The following is a 22,737-nucleotide window of genomic DNA, read 5'->3' as shown; positions in this document are numbered from 1 at the left end:
CAGAAAGTCTGGCGTTAGAATATTCCAAAAGCTACAAAGCATGCGATGTGATAGTCCACGAAATATATTATAGATTCGTTTTATCGTAGGTAGATTTTCAAGTGTCCTTTTTAGGTTTCTCAAGCATAACCTCCGTCGTTGGATGTGAAAATAAGGCACGATATGTATTGTAGATCCTTCCTATTGTAGAGGGGTTTCTTGGTGACCTTCTCAGGTTTCTCAAAGATAATCTCCGTTATCGGTGTCGAAATCATATATAATCATATATAATCGTATCATATTCTTTGTTATAATATTCTAGCGATTAGAAAGTATAGAATCGTACGTCCGGCAGTGTATTACCTTAAATACCTTCGATTTTTTAGATCTAGTTTCGTCGAGCAGTTTAGAGTTAGCGTTCACAGAATCACATCACTTACCGCAGTGAATCCTGATTTTAAACCTATCCCACTAACAAATATCCCTTCCATGGTAAACGCTAGGGAACCACGCTATAGAGGCGACCCTTCTGGCCTTCGAGTGGCGAATATTATACTAACATTCCTTCCCTTCCCCTGGTGACTGTAAGGACGTGGCCGGCGTCGTTATTGACAATTTAAAGCTCGAATCACCGAGAATTGCACAACGAGAATGATTTGCTAGTCCCAAGCGTCATTCTGTGTGTTCTTTGTGCAATTTGGTTGGTTCAGGTCAATCAAGGAGAGCAACTACGAATTGTACAGTCTACCCAAGCTCAAGCTCAAGCTCAAGCATGTCTTCAGCCACTTTATTGCGATTAAATTTTTGGAGAAACTTGAGCTGTTCTGGCACTAGCCATGCTGCGACTTTTCTAATGCCCAAAACCAAAATGTGACGAACGGTCTCATGAGAAATATTTAATTCATGGGCTAGCTCTCCCAAACTTAAATGATTACCGAGTACATTTCCTTTAATTTTGTCGATGTTTTCATCAGTTGAAGAGGTGGATGGTCATCCTTGACGTGGCACAAAGTTTCACACAATATCTTTGATCAATAGAATTATTCATATAAAAACTCGAGCAAAAAAAAGTTAACTTGTTCAACAACAACAACGGTAAACAAACTGAATGACAAATCGAGCTCAAAATTGATATTAAGACCATTGACTATAGTGCTCCCGTAGCCGAGTGGTTAGCGTCACACATTATCATGCCGGGGGTTCGGGTTCGATTCCCTTTCTGGTCGGGGAAATTTTTCGTCAAAAAATTTCATCCGATTTGCACTGCCACGCGTATTCTAGAGCTTGCCACTCAGAATGCATTCAAAGCGTGTTATTTGACATAGAAATCACAACTAAGCACTAATGAAATGACGCAAGTAATACTACGTTGAGACGGCGAATCTACTCTAGGAACGTTAGTGCCACTTAAGAAGAAGGATACAATTGACAATGATAACTTGAAAAAAAAATTGAAAAATATACAGTGGGAAGATTGAAAATTACAAAATATTTGGCAGAATGTATTGTGGAAACGGAACAAATTATGTTGCACACCCAATAATTGGAGAAGCATTTCCTCATCGTAACGATGTCATCTGCAGTACAGTTGGATCTCAACGAAGCAAAATATTCAGAAAATGTTTCGCCTGGCAGTTCAAGGTCTAGCTTTCCAATAAGAAATTATTCCAGCCACCCCAATCCATAACCCTTAGAACTTCTTTACCTTCGGTGTCCTATCACGGGATAATGAATCAGTGACTCAAGATGAATACTGAACAACCTGACCCAAAAAAATAAGCATGGCATTCTTCCAATCAATTCTGTTCAAATTCCTCTCAAGCATTCTGACTGAAGATTTTATTTCCGATAGTACCATGACGGGTAATGTTTTGTCATCGGTTATAGCGCTGTATAATTGTAAACCTCTTTTTTCTCGGCCTCTACTGATTCAATTTTCTTTTTTTTTTGTTTCGAAAAGATATCCTTCCATCATCCATCAGCTGTTGGTGCTGTCGTTGGATAGATTGAAATAAAAACTCCGCATACATATATACTCCGCACTTCCGTTATTTTAATTGTAATTTACAACGATTGAATTTCACTCTTTTTCGTTTCTTGCATCTAGACCACATTATCTAATCTCACCTGGTTACGGATCCATTTCTGCGCCGTTATTAATTATTATATTTTTTTTTCTTTCTCTTAAATAAACTTCTTTTCCTTCTATATATATAGAGCAATAATTTCATACGTGGAGCATAAACTAAACTCTACAAGCTACAAATATATCGGTTTTAGATTTCCTGAATGTCCATTTTTCGCTATACTAGTGATAGAATATAATGTTTTTTTATCATTTTATTCAGTTTTTTTTGGAGAAATGTTTGTTTTAACTCGTAAATACCGCTACTGATTTCCTGTCGGAATTATTCTTCCTTCAACTGGGAGAGGGAATATTAAGTGAAACGAACGATTTAGTTGCTGTTACTGTTGTTATTATAAGATCGAATCAGCCTTGAGAAAACTTACTCGCTAGGATTGTATTTGTTTTTCTTTTCTTTTTTTTCCTCATATTGCACATAAATTATTACCGTGTGCCGATTGACGATAGATTATTTTCTTCACATTGGCCATCTGTGGGATTCGAATGATTATTCTGGAGTCGGAGGAGAAATAACATACTTTCGTTCATTTTTGCTTTTCATCAAACGCATTATTGTTGTAATTGTTCGAATCGAATCATATCAATTGATTAAACCTAGCATCTGTTTTATCGGCATACAAAAAAGTGTTATCAAAGAACGACAAAAATATACTATTCTCGTTACCAGCGTTACCAGCGTGGTGCCCTCTCTTTGAGAGAATGCTTTTTCCGTCTACGTATCATCGTCATATATGTTGCAAAAAAATCTTTTAAAAATATATATACCTATACCTTTAACTTCTGCCTTCTTAGAATATACTAAATACACTCTCTGTTCAGTTTTCATATTGTTTATATCATCATTTCGTGTTCCGTCTCTGACAAAAAAAAATATCTGCGAATACAGACTAGTTAGAATGCGCGTTCGCGTGAGCTCGGCACTACAGAAACAGAGCGTTACAGGTTGATTGCAGGGTTGTTTCCTGTGGTGGGTTCCTTGGCTGTTAGCTACTCACAACACTGTTATTTTGTTAGTTAACTGCTATAGATTTGCGAGAAAAGTCTAACTATTTGACGGAGTTGTTGTTGCTGGTTTCGCTACACTGCTCTGGACCCATATTCTTCGTTTGTTTGGTTCATTTAGTACGTTTGTTTGTGTCGTGTGTATTCTCGGAAACCCCGTAACTTAGTCGATATAAAGATTTGATCATATTTGTGTTATCATTGAATGCCGGTCTTCAGATCGTTACTCCAGCTGCGTTGACCATTGTTTGCTTTTCTCCGGCTGAATTAGTTACGGAATCGTTGTTCTAGTTACATTAATTTGTGCTTGAATTGAACCTAATGTTTCAGGATTTTGGGAGGCAAATATAAGGTCTTAGAATGCTATATAAAACAATGACTATGTTAAAGAATGACCAGCACTGCGTCGCTAACAATCCCTGGCAATCGTTTTATTACAACACCAAATACAGCAAGTTCTCGTTGATCATCCAACCAACCAGCTACCGATGAGCTGATATAAAAGACGATGGAATAAACATAGCTCAAATCATCTTATCTTATGTATGTCGTATAGCATCGTTATCAAATATTTCTAATGGTTCGTGCAATAGTAATGTTTTCTACAATGCTTTTCTCGAATTCTTGAGAAGTTGTTCCACACTTTTCGTCTCATGTGTCAATGACCAATAACAAAACAAACATAAATAAATCATATCTCTCCTTCGTAAACCACATAGAGACACGTATCCTCTTAATGGCTTCCGTAGTCGAGTGGTTAATGCTCCGGGTAATTTTTTTTCCTGATTTGATCCACGGAATCAAATGGTCATTTATATGGCCTGTGAACAGAAGCTCTAATGAGACTCCGATTACTGATTTTGACAGTACTTACAAAGACGTTTGCACTTTATAGGATCCTACGGAATGAATTGTTGTTAAGCTGTATCTTTATTAGAAGCTTATCGTGGCATTTGTGAGTTCGTTACAGAAGATGGCAAGTTGTCACTAAACTTTGCCATTTATTGCCAAAACGGTTGCTTTTCAATTATTCTACTCAAGTGAACAAATGGTAGCAAAAAGCATTTCAGATGGTAATATCCCTTCGTATATTGAAACTTGAGTACCGAAAATATTGCATGAACATCTACACTGCTGTCTTCTCTCGACCGAATGTTGAATATTTCACTTCAACTGGAGAGAACTTTTGTGCAAACAACTGTCCCTGCTATGGCCACCACCTTCGTCAACATCTTTAACGACCTCAGGTCAAGGTTCGAATTCCCTGAGGGTTGGAGACAGCATCATAATACTCATACCCAAGATCGGCCAGAGAAGCAACGCCGCTAAAGGTCACCAGCCAATTTCCTTGATCTCCCGTACATCCTTTCCAGTGATGGTGAACAGATGTCTGGTCAATTTTCTGTCCGAAAACAGGAAACTGAATTTCCGGCGGAATAGTTCGTTTTCCGGCCGAGTATGTGCACCACCACATACTTTGAGCTCCTTGGGGAGGTGATAACTGAAGCCAACGGAATCCTCAGCATGTTTAGATGGTAGACCTGGACTTGGAAATGACATAGAATCGTACGTAAATCCCGCTGGTTCTGGCGACGCAGGCGTTTTGGGATGTGGATGGGAAATTACTATACATTATCAAGAATTTCGCCACAATTCGGACCTTCAAGAAAACCAAAATTCGAAAAAAAAATTGATTTCGGATCAAAATAGGAAACAGTTCCAGAAGTTTCCACGAGGAGTCTGGGATATCTCAAGGCTTCGTTCTTGCCGTCCCCTCTTCCTAACCACCTGAATAACCTGTTTCAGGTTCTACTGTGAAGAGGTTCCGTAGTTGTCAACGCCAATCTCCTAGTGGCGGCAGGAGACACGCGCAAAACCCACGCATCAGGATGCAAACAACTACCAAAGCTATCGGCCGGGGGCAGCTAATAGAGGGTTTAAAATCTCTGCGCAGTAAAGCAACCCTCTGGTGATGTCACATATACTAGAGTCCCAACTCCCAGTTAAACTATATAACGGCTTATTTCCACGCCGTGAAACGCTGCAGATCTTTGGATTATCGTTTTACCACAACCTTGAGAACCACGCCACTTAATTGAACTTTGCTTAAAACAATCTCCAAACCCCATGGGAACCTGTTACCTGATACTGGACAGAGTAGCATTGCAACTAACGAAGCATCCAACCGGTTTGGTCACACGGGAGATTCAACTAGACGATGTGAAATTGTGAATCACCCATTTAGAATTTTAGCCATAAAAGCGGCGCACAGAGCGAAGTCAATCTCTGCGGAATATAAAAGGTTCCATCATCGGGTGCAAAGATGCCGAATTTGGTCGGTTATTTTTATTCACGCCCCTAGTTGTCACATCGAGAAACTATTGACAGCATCTTGATCCGGATGGTTTGTTTATTCAATAGTGAAAATTTCATTAAGACTGAAGGACACATTCAAAATTTATCGACGATGGAACACGAAAGACTTTTTCCCGCCTGCATTCTACACACTCACGTTCAGAACCCGACGTGGCCAGGAGAAAAGATCACAAAATTCCTGAAATTTCTTAAATCGACTGTGAATACCGTAGTCAAACGTTACAGGGAGACCCTTGGGTTTGATCGAGTGGAACCAATCAGGGATAGAGGTGGAATATATGACCGGAATCTACGAGCAAAGGTAATTCGAGCAGTCCATAACAATCCTGTGCTCTCCTAGCGAGATTTGGCGAAAAAAATCATGGCGAGCCACAGTACGACGAACAAATTTTACCTTGCCCAGCGTAAGGAGGTGTTGCGGGTAGGCTCAAATTTGTTGAATTTGCCCGTAAGTTGATGATTTGGCAAGGGATCTGTAACTGTGGAGAGAAGACAAAGGTTTTCATCACTGGGGCAACAATGAATGGAAAAGTTCACAGGGAGGAACGTCTTCAGAACTGGATTTTGTCATTTATTCGATTACACGAAGGTCTGTGATTCTAGCCTAACTTGACAAGCTGCCATTACAGCCGGAATGTAGTCGAATACAAGTACAAGGAGGACAAGATCGATTTCATTGAAAAAACTATCAATCCACCAAATTGTAAAGATTTTCGTCCTATTGAGAGATATTGGGCAATTGTCAAAAGCAAACTGAATAAATGTGGCAGAACCATCGGAAAACCAGCTCAAATGGAGAAATGAAAAGAACAGTTACCCGAACACCAATAAACCAATGATAAAGGGGTTTTTAGATCGTTTCCCTGACCCAGCTACTCAATTGAGATCAAGTAACGCATGTGGTTTATTCATCAGACTTGACTCTTTCCGATTATCATTTGTTTTCATCGAAGAGAAACGCGCTCTCTGAGCAGCATCTGCAAAATTTAAGGCCATCAAACGGCATAGGTATTGGGAATTGCGCCAACACAAAAATTATACTGATCAACAGCAGCAGTACCAAGTTATTTATTTATTTTTTTCATCTGCAATGATGCTACATCCCTTGAAGAGATTGGATCTGATTCAAAACATTGTTATCCAACTCTCGGCTGCATCGATTTTTGCCAAGTCCGGCTCCACTTGGTCCAACCACCTTGCTTGCTGGGCTCCTCTCCCTCTTGTTCCTACCGGTTTCGATGAGAACGCTATCTTTGCAGAACTGCTGTCGCACTCGTTCGGCCTTGGTGACTCTCTGGATGCTGGGTTCGCCGAAGAGTTGCGCCAGTTCGTGGTTCATTCTCCCTCTCCATACTCCGTTTTCCTGTACACCACCGTATATTGTTCTGAGCACTTCTGAGCAAGTGCTTGTGAATCCTCTTCGAGCATTGTCCATGTTTCATGTCCATAGAGCACAACCGGTCTAATTAGGGATTTGTACATGGTACACTTCGTACGGGGTCGGAGGTTGTTGAACCTTAAGGATTTGCGGAGCCCATAGTTCCATTGACTATGCGTCTTCGAATTTCACGATTGTTGTTGTTGTCAGTTGTTATCAACGAGGCAAGGTAGACAAATTCCTCTACCACCTCGAGCTCGTCGCCGTCGATCACAACACTACTACCAAAAAGTACTCTGTTGCGATCAGCCCCTCCTGCTAGCATGTATCTAGCCTTAGACGCGTTGATTCCAAGCCCAATCAGCCCTGCTTCGTATTTCATACGAACCCACTACCGTCTCACGTGTTCTTCGGATTATGTCAACGTCGTCGGTGAAGCAGGTGAACTGATTAGACTTGTTGAAAATCGCGCACCTTCCAGTGCCACATTGAAGAGCAGATAGGAGAGTCGATCGCCTTGTCGAAATCCCCTGTGAGTCTTAAACGATTCCGACAGATCGCTTGAGGTCCAGGTCCTTCTCGATTTCCATTCTGAGATTGTTAATTTGAGCGTTCATCTGTTTTGAGAGATCATCCTTCGTGGTGGAAAGCTGCTTGGATATTCGAGTAGCTAACTGGGAAATGGTCATATCATCGTTCTCACCGTATGTCACTTCATCAGGTTCCATATTGGTACCGCATTTAATGGCATTTCTTCTTGTACTCATGTTGGCTGAGGTGATGAGATTCTTTGAGGTACAATAGGCGGGATTTGATTTGATACTCTCAGCTTTTTGTTGACGCATTATTCAGGAATAAAACCAGCTCGTATTGAACAGATTTACAACAATATCTGTTCGTGGCAGAACTTTTACAAGACGACTGATTTTACACTTGACCGACAGAATCACACTTCAAGAAACATACAACAGATTCCACAGTTTTCAAGCTATTTGCGCCAGCTACCAAAATTCTAGCTGCACTTCATTACCACCATATTGAAGATTTGAAGATAACTTCCCACATATCTACTTATTATTGACGTTAGACGGCGAAAGAGGATTTGATTTTGTAGGCACCATCTACGATCGTGATTGCACGGCAGTCACTCTTTTTAATAGATGGGCCAGATTACCCCGTCCTTCCACTCCTCCGGTAGCTGTCCCAGATTCAGACTATTAACCGGTGCATATACTCTACAAGTTTTCCCGGACATCCATTGCAGATTTTATTAATGGCCTCCTTAATTACCCATCGTCGGGGGTGGTACGTCTTCATTGTTCACAGCACCAGCCTAAGAGACGAATGAACTCTTAGAGTTTAAAATCTCTATAATTCAAAACCAAACCACTGCACCGGTGTAGTCCTCATCAACACCGTCTTGTTCTGCACGCTGTTAAGGTGTTCATCGTAGTGTTGCCTCTACCTTATGACATTACCAGTTAGAGTAGGCAAAGACATACAATCGCGACCTCGTGAGTTCGATTCAGATAATGCGTATATTCCGAGCAAACTTTGAAAAGAATCCTCATAGAGACAGAAATACCTTTAAGACCACTAACAGCATCATAGTACAGCTTTTCTTTTCGACCTGTGCGCTACTGGGACGACGTCAATCTCAGAGTCATTAAATGTAGTAGTTGTTACCCAGATTACAACCTCTTGCGATTTCATTCACCTTTGGATATTTTATTTCAGTATATTTGTCATCAGCTTGCGGATTGCGGATCACGCCCAAACAGCACGCGAGAATCTCCGGGTCGATAACTGCTAGAGCGTGGTCAAGTATATACCGAGTGATCCCAGCTAGCATGAATTTTGCTTCAAACTAGGCAAACCAGAGATAAATCATATCAATCTTTCCACTTTAAGTGTGTTTGATGAACACTGAGAAATCCTTGGCATGACGGAAAAATTTATTACGGTTGTGTTTGATCGAACGAAACGATTGGGTCCTCAATGTAACTCAATGTTTTTGTAACGTTAATCATATCAGAAAAAACTAAAAAACAGCATCCAGAACATCACAAGAGTTTGCTCTGTATCGAGAATTAAAGGGTTTCCGTTTTCTGTGTATGTTATTTCGAAATTGTTAGCATTAACTTTAAACCATGAACTTTGTTTTTTTGAACGACACTGCTATTAAGAGTTTTTTTTTTTTGAATTTCTATTCGTTCAGCTTTGTTTTTGTCGGCTTTACCGTGTAACTGTTAGTTGCTGTTTGTTTTAACCTGCATTAGCTTGAAACTTACTTGATGCGTATTATAATTATTATTTTACATTCAGCTTATATAACACATTCCGCGTTGCTTCACCATCAGCGGTGAACACACGTCTACTGATAAATATTTATATATGTTCAATAAATTGGGTGCTTCACGATTTTCGGTCGGTTTAGAATGAATTTGTTACTCCCCCGCGATGCTCGCTAAACCTAAATACATACGCACTAAACTCGATCATCCCCTGACAGTGGCTGCCTACATGATACTTTCGCGTGTAAAACATAAAATATAAATGACTGGAAACGTACATCCTAAACATAAAATAATCTGTACAATTTAAATAGACTTCTCTCGAATTGAATAGAAACAGGTAAAACGAATCCCTAACGTCACGTCACGTCACTCTTAGTGTCCGCTCCAGTGCTGCACATCGTCATCGATGAACTCTACGTGTGTGAAAGGAAAGTGACCTACCTTGCCGCGCAGTTCACCTTCCCACTGGCCGTTAATGTTAGTTTTGATTACTTTGATCACATCGCCGACGTTCAGCTTGAGTGCTGTTTCGTCATACGCGTTCGGTACCCGCTCTTGTTTCACCCGGGCCAGAGCCGGCAGCTGTCGATTTAGGTTCGATTTGAAAATGTTGGAATTTTCCGAATGATGCACTCCCACCGGTGACGCATGGTGATGCACATTTGGGCCAGCCCCGGTGGCATTCGGAGGCCTGTCGAGGATGTTCTCCTCGAATCGTGTAACGTATGGTACTGGAATCTGACCCGTTTGTCCTCGGCCGTTACGCGCCGTCCACCACTGCTCCTCATCCTTGCTGATGATCTCCAAAATTTCCCCCTTCTTGAATGGCAAATCATCCGGATCGCTCCGCTCAAAATCGAACTTTCCTATCACTTTCTCATACCGTCTGATGGCTGGCCTCCGCAACGGTGTTGTGTCCAGGTAGTGCAACTTATAGAATGTCAATAGATCTGGCAGATCGGAGAATGTCTGGTTGCCAATTCGATACACAAAACAGTCATCCGCCGAGGGGATTTTGTTGATAATATAATGACTGACTTTCGAGTCCTCTCTAACACAAAGTACATAATCACCGACAATAGTTAGGCTGTCGCGGACTAGAAACACGCCACTTTCCCGTTCACACATCAACAGGTCGGTTGCATCCTGGCGGGACATGGGACCAAAGTACCACGCGGTCCGATCGTACACATCAAAGGTTGACATTCCTGAAGATTTCTCCCGTCACGCTAAAGCGAAATAACACTGCTAGTATTAGATAATCCCCATGCATATGTGCGCATACTTACGTACTGCGTTATTATTGGTGCAACTATCCGGCCGAAACAACAAGTGTTCGACTTCCACTGCGGTCTATAGAACCCACCGAGGGAAAGACAGAGAGAAAGCTCCCCAATTGGCCAATTAATCTGAAATGTGAAAACAAGCAGAAAACAGAATCGTTAGCATGCCTCAAACGAATACATATTATCAAACACATCTACCGCACTCTACAGCATGCATTATAATTTCGCACCGCTCTTGAAATTTCTTGCTCGATAAATCTAAATTAAGGCATTATACATATAAAAACGTCAGCAGTCGCAGTCGCTCGCCGAAGTCTTTTTTTCGCCAACACGCTGCTGTAAAGTCACGCTCCTCGTATGGTCTCGCAACACGGAGAGTGCGGGAAAACACCCCCTCCTTCGGAAAGTTTTGCATTGCCGATGAAAAAAAAAACAACGTGTAAAGTGCTAGCGTCACAAAATTTTGTCCGCTCTCCGGGGTTGGTTCTTATTTTCCTCACTTGCTTGAGAGCTTGAGAGCACAGCAGCTGTTGAAACAATTGCAGCATACGTGTTCCTGCTACGATTGCCATACATTATTGGGGATGACCTCTAATCACTAGCAGCGTTGTGCCCACTTCGCGCTACCGTACGGTGGTGTGGTATTATGCGGCCATTGCATTGATAGGATCAATCCAATGATAGATGGTGGTTGTAGTCGGTTCCAGTGTTCAGTTCATTGAACCCCACACTCAAAACACTTTGTTGCAGTATCATGAAACAATCTTCAAGGTTACTGATTGTTCGAGAGAATCAACTACGGCTGTGAGTCAGCAGAATTTCCTTGCTAGAGCTTATTCGCTGTAACTCTGACAGGCTGTACGGTGGTAAATTTGACCTTCAGGTTTTCTGGAATCTAACTGCAGCGTATTAGAAACTGGACCAATGATGAAAAGTTTTTCGATGAAATATGCAATAGTCGAAATTTGTGAGCTTAGATCCACTATCACTACAGCTGAGGGACTGTCTACGCTTGTCCACGGAAAGGAGAAGGGGGTATAGACTGACTCCACGTGGACAGGAAGAATAAATGTGGGCCTGATCACGAACGTCACTTCACGGTGAATACGAAATGAATTGTATATAACTTTGCATACTTTGCATCGTAATCAGGCCCCATTTTTTTAAACACAATTACCCATTTATTCAAGATTAAATAAAATCTGTTCCATGTTTAAGAATTTCGAAACTCTTCGAATTTATTAATAATCGGATTGGTTGGATATTAGGTTGGGGAAAAATGTATCCATTATTTTCTCGATAGCTGGCTTCAGTGATTAATAACTCGCGTAATATCGATCATATAGGATAAATCTCGCGTAACTTTTGAAAAGGTCCAATGTAACATTTTCACCAACTCGAGAAAAACGTAGTTGAAGACCCGAACATTATTTCGCGAATTGTCTTAAAAGCTATCAATCTTTATCACTGTTTTCACCACTAGCTGTCAAGAATAACTCCGTAAAACCAATCGTAACTATTGTTCCGTGATTTGAGATTAAGGTTGAAGCCTCGGGGCGAAAAATGTTACATTGGACGTTTTGACTGCCCGCATATGTCCAATATTACGTTGCACTATAAAAATTTGAAACTAACTAATAAACAATAATCCAAATATCAGCATTTCGTTCTAAAGACTGATTATTATTTTTATCACTCGTTGAATTGCACTGAAATCGATAACAACACCTGTAAGAAACAAATTCCAAAACGACCGAAGTACGACTGCGAGTTGTATTGACTGCTTTGTTACTTCGGACGTTTCGGCCGTCGGAGGAAAGTGGCGTCCGAAGTAACAGCCGGGTGCTTAAAATTCGAATCTGTACATTGGATATTTTTTGTATCGGCGACAAAAAGATGGAGAAGATAGATACGTGAACGATTGTTTTTGTAATACATTCAATGATTGAAAAACTAATAGCGTGCATCCATTAACTCGATTTGTTTACATTTGTTACATAGGACCTTTTCAAAAGTTACGCGAGAAATGATCTTGGTTTGTCCGATTTGAGGTGTTTCCACGAAGGTGCTAATACTACCATAAGGCGTTGAAATTTATCAATTTTTTTCACAAAAATTATGATCATAGTTTGTCCTCCTCTGATCATGGTTTGTTCAAAAAATGATCATGGTTTGTCCGGTTTTAGAAATCATCATTTTTGAATGAAAAAAAATCAAATTTTCAAGTATATGTTACATTTATCATTGCTTGAGTTTACTGTCATCATATTGATCCATTCATAATATAGGATTTCTTCAGAATATCGCATTTTCTCGGGCATTTTAAAAGTGTTCACCCCAAGACACTCAACATAGAGAAACCAAGGCGCCTAGAAGTATATACTAAGGTGGGCCAACTTGCTAAAACCACTCTTCAGCCATCTTGGAATCTACTGTGTTTTGTTTGTAAACAAAATACAATACGCTATTGCCGAAGCTCGCTCGTGATCAGTCTGTCTCTTTCACGCTACAAGCAAATAATTCCCCTTCTACTTCTTCCGTGCTGTTTTCATATACCGCTCCCCTAACCAACTTAGTGACGAAACGGCCTCACCTAGTACCATAGACCCGTCTTGAGAGAAACTTTATTTCTGCTGTGCGGGAAAGATACCATAAACACACTGCAGCGCGCCTAGCGGTTGCCATAGAAATCATGTGGACAAAACAACATTAGTGAATCAGATCATTCATGATCAGAATTGAGTTCATCGAAATGGGTTAATTACATGGTTTAGCTATTTAAATCTGATACAAATGGTGTGCAAGCATGATGTTTACAACATTTGTAAGTATTATAATTCAGAAAAGGTCTAAAAACGTGCCAAATACAAAAATCGTTCGCTAATTGGTCCTGGTTTAACTGGTCTGCTTTTCTACTGGGCGAACGTTAACTGGTCCTTGGACCAGTTAAAAGCAGAATTTCGTAAACAATCGACGCCATATTCAAATGGAAGATTCGCTGTGAGGGGCATTCGAATGTAATTTGAAATGTCATGCAAATTGACATTATTTTCGCATGACAAAAACATTGCTTAAATTACAGAAAAATAATTTCCTCAAATTATATTTCATACCTTTGTCACACTCAATGCGAAACTTCCATTGGAATCCTTTTGTTTATCCGATTTCATGATGAACGCGAATCGAACAGCCCCTCGATTTATCGATTACCACCTTTTTCTCACATTGCAAAATTTGCAGAGTGATAAGAAATTTGGATCAAGAGAAGATTGTAAAAATCTATTGCCAGAGAGTTCCACCAATAAGGACCAAGACTTCCATGATAGAGAGATTATAAAGCAACCTTTAGAATGGCAACAAATTACCCAGCAAAACGATTCATATTTGACCCGAATCGGACAACCTGAAGCATATTAAAAATAGTTTTGAATTTCACCCAAAAATAATGGATAATGTTATCCCCAACCTAATATTTTTCTCATATCATTGAACTTCTTCAGTGAAATCTGTATTCTAAAAATATCTCACGTAAACTGTGAATGTCCAAACAATTTCCCATGATCGAACTATTATAGTATGCATGCATAGATGCTGATAACCCAAAACTTTAAAAATTAAACGATTCCATAATGATTCAGACTTCATTATATGCGTAAATGGTATTTGATCAAATATAATTTTCTATACATTTTGTTATATCCGTTTCATACCGAATTGCGTGTGAAATAAATTTCTCAAAGTACCGTAAGAGCCCCCGCAAACTGCAGACTTTAATTGACCGATAATTTGAGTGGCCGACTTAAGGGGGTATTCTAGTGTAGAAATACAAATTTCGGACGTTTTTTCAAGCTCCGAAAAAATAAAGCAAAGAATATTTTTACTATTTACTATTATATAATTATTTGTTTTTCTATTTTTAAACAATAAAACAAAAACTAAACGGAAAAAAATATTCATAATTAGGATAGTTACAAGCTGATGAAGTGAGAGGACTCAAATAAAAAGTTGCACCATGACGTACACGATTCCAGCTCTTCTGGTTATCTGAAACAAAAGAATCGAACAGATTTTTGGATAAGGATATTTCTCGATTTAAAAAAAAGTCACAGAAGGGTTGTGTCCAAGACATGACCGCATAGTTCACGTAGGATTCCGTTAGGCTATCTGCTGCATGCTGATTATGGATATGTTTGAAAAATTACATTGTTAAAGTCTTCGATAATGATTTGGGTCCGTTTTGTCTGGTTGTTAGATTTTGTTTGTTCACTCCATCAGTGTCCATAACCGAGTGATAATGATAGAAGGATGGTGATTAGTCATTAGATGGTGAGTATCACGTACCAAAGCCGCCCTCTGTGGTCCTGGACGAGATGGCTCTTTGTTGTGTATGGACGAAATAAAGAAAAAAATGCTCATCAATGTAATATAAAATAAATATCATTATCGAACACAAGTTTACTCACCAGAAAAAAATGTTACTTTAGTATAGAGAAAATATTCATAATTTTTTTATTGTTTGAGTGTTTATTCAACCCATTTCCTTTTTGCTTTAAAACCAACGGAACACGATGCTATGTCTCAATGCGAATATCAATTGGGCTAACAGCACCCAATACGATATGTAGAGCATATGTGAAATCACTTTTTCGAATATTCCTTAATTTTTCCAATTTTGCTCGTCGCATGAATTTTCCTTTGGAAAAAAAGAAATCGTTTCATATTTCAAGTCATTTAAACACAATAACTACCATATACAATTTTACACTTACAGTTGTGCTGAAAGTTTTACAACACATGATCGGTCATTGATAGAAAGTTTTAAGAAACAATCAACATAAAAGTTTCAAATTTAAATTTTATTTATATTCTATCAAGCATAAGTTCTATTCAGTTCATTGAAACATCATTCTTCCATCAACCCATCGAAAGATTCTGATTGGGACGAAAAAAACACTCGTTTATCGCTCCCAACTTATTCGCCAGCACGTATGGAATCAGCAATGCTCACGCTAGTTACAATGAGCACTATTCATTTGTGCGCGTCGTTAGTTAAATTATCGACCACGAGGGTATTTACATGCCGATTTCCCCCAGATGCCTTGGGAATACATGTCGGTGGGAAAAAAGCTCCCCCTACTTATGCAATGCTGATTTCCCCCAGTCAGCTTGATTGTGATGTCTCTGTTAGGGAACACATTTCGATGGGAACAAAAACTCCTCCTACTATCATGTGTTTTCAATGCCGATGTCCCCCAGGCAGTTTGGATTTGATGTATCTGTTAGGGACCCGCCGCATGTGTCGTTAATTTCGACCAATCAGAAGTGGGTATTTCCGTTAGGATAGGGGTTGAGATTTTTCAATTGTTCGATAGTTAGTTTCATGACATAAATTATTTTATTCAATGTAAAAATTTGTTATGGAGTGTCGAAATTGATTGACGCGAAAATCTAATCAATCCATCATGAAATGAATGAGCAATAAGCATTTGAAATTGGACAATTTTACGGTGCGCTCGATTTTCGATTTTCAATTTGTACCCCAATATGTTCCCGAAAGACGTAATCCTACTTTAAAATAAAAATTGAAAATTATAATTTTTATTGGTTCATACGATTGAGAGATGCATACAGATTGTATTCATATTAATTCGACATAAATCGGTTCAATAGAACTTGAGATATCGTGTACGTCAGTTTGAAAAAACAAGTTTCGAGAAAAACGCATTTGAAATTAATTATTACAGCCGTACAAGATTGAATACTGCATCGCTAAAATAGCTATAACTCTGAAAATAATGGGATTTTCGAAAACTCCTTTCTAGGGTATATTCTTGAATGTCTGAACTTCAGAAATATGAAAAAAAATTGATTGTTCGAATTTCTAGACTAGAATACTCCTTCAATCAGTACGGAGCGATATACATATGCGCACACTACACCGATTCAGAATCGGTCGATAAAAAAGTTTGATGGGCTTCCCGATTGCATTCAAACTGTTTTGTCGGCCAACTATCGGCCGTCTGTTTAATCAGTACTGGCTCGCTTTGACCTACGCACACACGACGATTGTTTATCGACCGATAGTTCAATTCGTTGTCAATTTTGGCATCCGACATACGTGCCGTACGAATCACTGAGAATGAGATGCACCCAATGCTCTCGGAATCTCTTTTTAATTTCCCTTCTCTGTATCCTTCTCCTTTGTCAAACACGAATTAAATACACAGTCGTTCAAGAATAGTCGGCCGACAGTTGACTAGTGCGAGTATTCTTGACCAACCCAACTGTTTAGTTGGCTCGGTGTGCGCACTAGCAACCCAACTCGACCAATCTATCGGTCGATAGATAAAGTACACAATTTAGGTTTCGCAAGAGCAAAGGAACAAACGATTGTCTAGCGTTGCTTTCTACAGCTATTCAACTGACCTTTACGTACAAGGAGCAAGTATTCCTGGATATTAACGGAATTTTTGATTCGGTTTCCATAGAAATGCTGTCAGACAATCTGAACAGATGTGGAATTTTAAATAACTTCTTGTAGAAATAACTTCTTGTAGTTATATAGGTCTACCACGAGGCTCATGTCTCAGCCCCCTTTCTTTATATTTTTTATGTGTCACGAATACATTTATTTATTTATTTTGGCTTAACGTCTTTACAACACGGCATGATGCACAAACAACGCATTGATTTTCAGTCCAATTCTCACAGCTTCGTGCTTAAGTCTGGTGTAATGTTCAGCTACCGTCTCAAATGTTCTGCCGGCAATGTCTACGTCATCGACGAAGCAGATGAATTGACTGTATCTATTGAAAACCGTACCAGTTATAGGCCGTTCGTCTAATAACACCCTCTAGAGCAATGTTGAACAGTAAGCAAGAGAGACCATCACCTTGTAGAAACCCCCTGCGGGACTCGAATGAATCAGATAATCCACCCGATATTCGCACTGTATTCCATCCATCGTAGCCTTAACCAGTCTTGTCAGCTTCACGGGGAAACCGTTTTCGTCCATGATTCTCCATAATTTTTTTCGTGTTATTGAATCGTATGCGGCTTTGAAGTCGGTGAATAGATGGTGCGTAGGGACTCTGTACTCACGGCATTTCTGGAGGATCTGCCGCAAGGTGAAGATTTGGTCAGTAGTAGACCGACCATCTATGAAGCCGGCATGATAACCTCTCACGAATCTGTTTGTCAGTGGCGATAGACGATGGAAGATGATTGGGGAAAGCACTTTGTAGGCGGCATTCAGGACGATGATCGCAAGAAAGTTTTCACAGTCTAGTTTGTCTCCTTTCTTGAAGGTAGGGCATCTTTCCACTCCTGCGGTAGCTGTTCGGTTTCTCAAATTCTGACAATCAGCTGATGCAGATGAGTAACCAACTTTTCTGGGCGCATCTTGATAAGTACTGCTCCGATGCTATATTTACCAGTTGATTTGTTGTTTTTCAGCTGTTTGATGGCACTCCTAACGTCACGAACACATTTGATTAAAAACTTTGAAAAAATTCTTCATCTAAATATACAATCTCGGTTTATGAAGATTGATCACCAATTTATCATCGTCAGATATTTGTCTTTCACCGTTTACTCCAAACCGTGCTCACTTCACCATCAGTTCCTCAATTGAATAGGATCTGTCGATGAAACAAGCAACACAAACAAGCAACGGATCAGCTTCGACCAATTTTCTCAGTTCTCTTGAGGCTCTCATAATCTCAGATCGCTTGAAGCTCTCCAGTCGGTGAAAACCAGTAGGTACCCATCTCATTACATCACAAAAATGAGGCAGCAGATGAGTGCACTGATCGAAAGATCTTATAAGAAAACCATTGTATGGGGGTATTCGTAGCCACATTGGTTGCGCGTTCGCTTAGTAAGCGATCGATCGTGAGTTCAAAACTCAGGGCCCTCAATAGACCATCTTCATGATGTTACAGAATAATAACTACGTCCACGCAACAATCATCAGCGATGGAGATCGATCCACGGTCGAAATAAGATCGATTTATCCATACAACTGCTCTGCTCTGCAAGACACATCGGGCTGTTGTTCTATCAACCGTCCTATACTCGCGCATAGGTCCGACAGACCGAGAAAGAATGAGGTGGCTGAATTTAGACTATTAAAACTGAATGAAGGTAAAGAAAAAATATTTTCTGGAGTTTTTTCATTCAATTATATTTTTTTTTCTTTGAATAAATACCAATACCGCCTAAAAATACACAATAGCAACATTACAGAAAGACGCACAGTCTGTGAGTATACGAGTTACGATTTTTCGCGCGAATATAGGAGTGTTAATAACACAACAATGATCATATCAACTGTCTCCGCTCACCGGTGGTCTAATTGAACAATGTAGGAACAGAAGGAATACTCTTGAATGCCCTTGAGGCCCAAAGAAGACAACCCTATGTTCCTGTTAAAGACGTGCTGGGAACTCGCGGCATCTGCAGTTAATCTATATGTTTGTGAAACGGTCTAGTATAAGAATTTAAAGCTTTTGTGTTTATTCTTTTTCGTTATTAGTTTGTTTTTCTTGTCCCCTCATCTCACCGTCGCCCACCCTCGACAGCTAGTCGAACACCAGATGCTATCCATGGTCATTATGGACAATGCTACAGTGCATGCGGCAATCCTCGGTTGAGACAATGTTACCTCATGCCCATATCCATAACCTGACCAGTCCCACAAAAAATATTGCCCCTCTAACCTCGAGTAAACCGCGAGTAATCGGTCGAATCCTACTAAACATAGAATTCTCTACGGAGAAAACCGAAATGGTCGTTTTTTCTAGGAAGCACGAACCCGCCCAATTCCAGCTTCACCTATCCGGCAAAGCGATCAGGCACTCGATGTTTTTCAAATACCTTGGAGTATATTTTGACTCTAAATGTACCTGGGGAATACACATTGCGTATTTGAAACAGAAATGCCAGCAAAGAATCAATTTTCTCCAAACAATAACCGGAACATGGTGGGGTGCCCATCCAGGAGACCTCATTCAGTTGTACAAAACAACGATATTGTCAGTGTTAGAATATGGCAGTTTTTGCTTCCGATCAGCTGCCAGGATTCATATTCTCAAGCTGGAGAGAATACAATATCGTTGCTTGCGTATAGCCATGGGGTGTTTGCATTCGACACATACGATGAGTCTCGAAGTTTTGGCAGGAGTACCCCCGCTTACTCTTCGGTTCACAGAATTATCCTACAGATTTCTCATCCGTTGCAAGATCATGAATCCATTGGTGATTGATAACTTCGAAAATTTACTCCAACTGACTCCTCAGTCAAGTTTTATGTCTTTATACCATGAGTACCTTACCCATGAAGTGCACCCTTCACCGGGCATCTCCAACCAAGTTTGCTTCCCATACTATTGCAATTCCTCTGTCAATTTTGATCTGTCCATGCGACAAAAGATCCATGGAATCCCAGATCATCTACGCTCCGATTATATTCCGGAGATATTTTCGGCAGAATATGGGAAAGTTAGATCTGATAAAATGTTCTTTACTGACGGTCCATGCATAAACGGGTCCACTGGCTTCGGCATCTTCAAACTCTTTCAAACTCAAAGAACCTTGTTCCGTGTATGTCGCTGAACTGGGTGCGATATACTACGCTTTAGGGATCATTGAAACATTGCCCATCGACCATTATTTTATTTTTTCAGACAGTCTCAGCTCAATAGAGGCAATCCGCTCAATGAAAGTTGATAAACGCTCATCTTATTTCCTAACAAGAATAAGACAACTATTGAGTGTTTTGGTCGAAAAATTATTCAAGATTACCTTAGCATGGGTTCCCTCTCATTGCTCGATTCCGGGGAATGAGAAAGCGGACTCGCTAGCTAAGGTGGGCGCTTCAGAAGGCACACTTTTTGAAAGGCAAATTGCTTATAACGATTTTTTTCACATTCCTCGTCAGGACACACTCGTTAGTTGGCAGCGCATGTGGAGTGAAGATGAGTTCGGTCGTTGGTTACACACGATTATCCCTAAGGTTTCGACGAAAGCTTGGTTTAAGGGATTGAATGTCGGTCGTGATTTCATTCGCGTGATATCTCGGCTTATGTCCAATCACTACAACCTAAACGCGCATCTCTATCGCATTGGGCTCGCAGCAAACAATCTTTGTGATTGTGGCGATGGCTACCACGACATCGAGCATATTGTCTGGTCGTGTATCCGGTTCCATGCCGTGATCCTGATCTTCTTCTTCATCTATACCTGTTCCTCAGAAACGCCGATGTCAACGTTTAATGATTTTTCCTTCGTTGTGTCCCTGTTTCATATCCCTCCTATCCGATCTATAAACTTTTACTTAGTCGCGGCATACACACACTCTTTACAGATACACGGGCCAAAGGTTGTGCAGTCCACTGATGATTCAACAAAAGCCAAAGGTTGTACCGCTCATGACAACTCTACACGAGCTGATGATTGCGCCGGCTAGTGACCATTCTATCCTGGATTCCTCGAGAAGACGCACCACGCTAGATATGGGGTACAGACTAGGGGGCGTTGCTGATTAATGGTCAGCTGCATCCCAATAGGAAGTCTCCCGTGTCGGGCACAGGTACAGATCATTGAAGACAGCAACATCACAATTACGAAAACACTTTTAATACTAACCTCGAGCCAACCGCGAGTAATCGGTTACATATTACTAACATAGTTATAAGGCAAACATTGTCGAAATATTGAACTCCCGGCCCCGTCAGGTTGACGCCATATGAGCCTTAATAAAAATATATATTTTGGATAAAAAAAAATAGAATTAAGTTGAAATTTTGTATGAACAAATCTTGAGCTAGCGACTCCGCAGAGCTTATGCGATTGAGCATGTAAGGCTCAATGATTTGAAAAAAAATTGTATCGTCATATTTCGACAGTATAGCAATTTTTATTCCAACAGGATTTGAGAAATTATATTCATCAACCAATATCATCTCCATTATGATTTTTGCATTCCAATAAAATTATCAGTATCTCATAGATACAACTTTTGGTTTCGCGAATGAATTCTATACTAACTGAAATATTTGCATCGTTAAAAAGTAAAACGATAGAAAATCCATCGCAAATTCCCCACATCTCACGGTACTCGATACGTCCTTCCAGAAACACACTTTGATCATTTCATACTACATCGGTCTATGTTGCGTGTGGTCATCCTTGTTTCCTCCTGATTCTTATCTCAGTCATTAATCAAACGGTTCAAGATTTTATCAACATCTGCCAACGAAGCGTCTCTCCTCTACACCGTTTCCAACTTGTTTTTATCATCGTATCCAAACTGAAGCACAGAATCCTGGAGCTGAAGTGTTTCTCCGAAACCACCACTTGAACTAACGACAGTGTAATTCTTCACAATTGTCCCCAAACAAACCACTGGAAGCTGCAACGGTGTTTATATGTGATAGGAGTACTTACTGGAGCACGCAAAAAATCCAGCCTCCACAACGAAGCAGGGAAACGACGGCAAATGATCACTCCCTCTCGTCCTGTTACGCCATCGGAAGTGTCTCGAAAACTACCGGTGACACTTCGCGACAAAAGCTGAGATCTAATTCAGTGCAATTCATGCAACAAAACCACAAACTGGCTACGTTTTGCACTAATTTCACGCTTTTCTCCTCGCAAACACCCCTTTCGAAGGCCGAAATAATCAATTTAGGCGGATGCGCGAGAGCAATAAGATGAAAGCAGCCCTCTTTTGCCTTTTTTTTCGCTTTTTTCTGTTTGGTTTGACAGATGTGCCTGCTGTTGTCATTGGTCGCGAACGGGGGAATGGTTGCTGGTGTTGAATGAAAACAGTAGCGCATATTGGGTGAGATGAATGTCAGTAGGTTATTTTTCATCAAGGCGCCTAGAAGTATATCCTAAGGTGGGCCAACTTGCTAAAACCACTCTTCAGCCATCTTGGAAGTCTACTGTGTTTTGTTTGTAAACAAAACACAATACGCTAGTGCCGAAGCTCACTCGTGATCAGTCTGTCTCTTTCACGCTACAAACAAATAATTCCCCTTCTGCTTTCTTCCGTACTGTTTTCATATACCGCTCCCCTAACCCACCTTATGACGAAACGGCCTCACCTAGTACCATAGACCCGTCTTGATTTTTCATTGTTTACGGGATGTTCAGGGGGATCATGGATGTGTGCATTTCTTTCAATGTTATTCCACAGCGATTAACCCTCCTGTACTAGCGTGCAAAATCATAACACGTATACTCGCGCACGGTATCACAGACCGAAAA

At 40.3% G+C, this 22,737-nt stretch overlaps 1 protein-coding gene across 3 annotated transcripts; it reads right to left on the bottom strand.

Moving 5' to 3' along the window:
* Nucleotides 1-1,797: 1,797 nt before the first annotated feature.
* Nucleotides 1,798-22,218, bottom strand: LOC129776491 (adapter molecule Crk). Of its 3 annotated transcripts, none has more exons than XM_055782167.1 (3): nt 21,913-22,218; nt 10,468-10,587; nt 1,798-10,407 (listed from the first exon to the last, which is right to left on the bottom strand). In XM_055782167.1, exon 3 carries the CDS (start codon nt 10,382-10,384, stop codon nt 9,551-9,553), a length of 834 nt encoding a protein of 277 aa, XP_055638142.1. In that variant the 5' UTR covers nt 10,385-10,407; nt 10,468-10,587; nt 21,913-22,218; the 3' UTR covers nt 1,798-9,550. The 3 variants fall into 3 exon arrangements, with proteins under 3 accessions (XP_055638142.1, XP_055638144.1, XP_055638143.1); XM_055782169.1 differs by having other exon boundaries at nt 10,472-10,587; XM_055782168.1 differs by lacking the exon at nt 21,913-22,218 and adding an exon at nt 10,663-10,862.
* Nucleotides 22,219-22,737: the final 519 nt, after the last annotated feature.

This window comes from Toxorhynchites rutilus, chromosome 3, assembly GCF_029784135.1.
Source record: "Toxorhynchites rutilus septentrionalis strain SRP chromosome 3, ASM2978413v1, whole genome shotgun sequence".
In the NCBI taxonomy this organism is placed as follows: domain Eukaryota; kingdom Metazoa; phylum Arthropoda; class Insecta; order Diptera; family Culicidae; genus Toxorhynchites; species Toxorhynchites rutilus.
Note: the sequence above shows the minus strand (reverse complement) of the source record. Positions and strands in the feature narration are given on the sequence as shown.

What these genes read in the sequence shown, in the direction of transcription:
- LOC129776491 (XM_055782167.1), bottom strand. Translation starts at nt 10,384, where the DNA reads ATGTCAACCTTTGATGTGTACGATCGGACCGCGTGGTACTTTGGTCCC.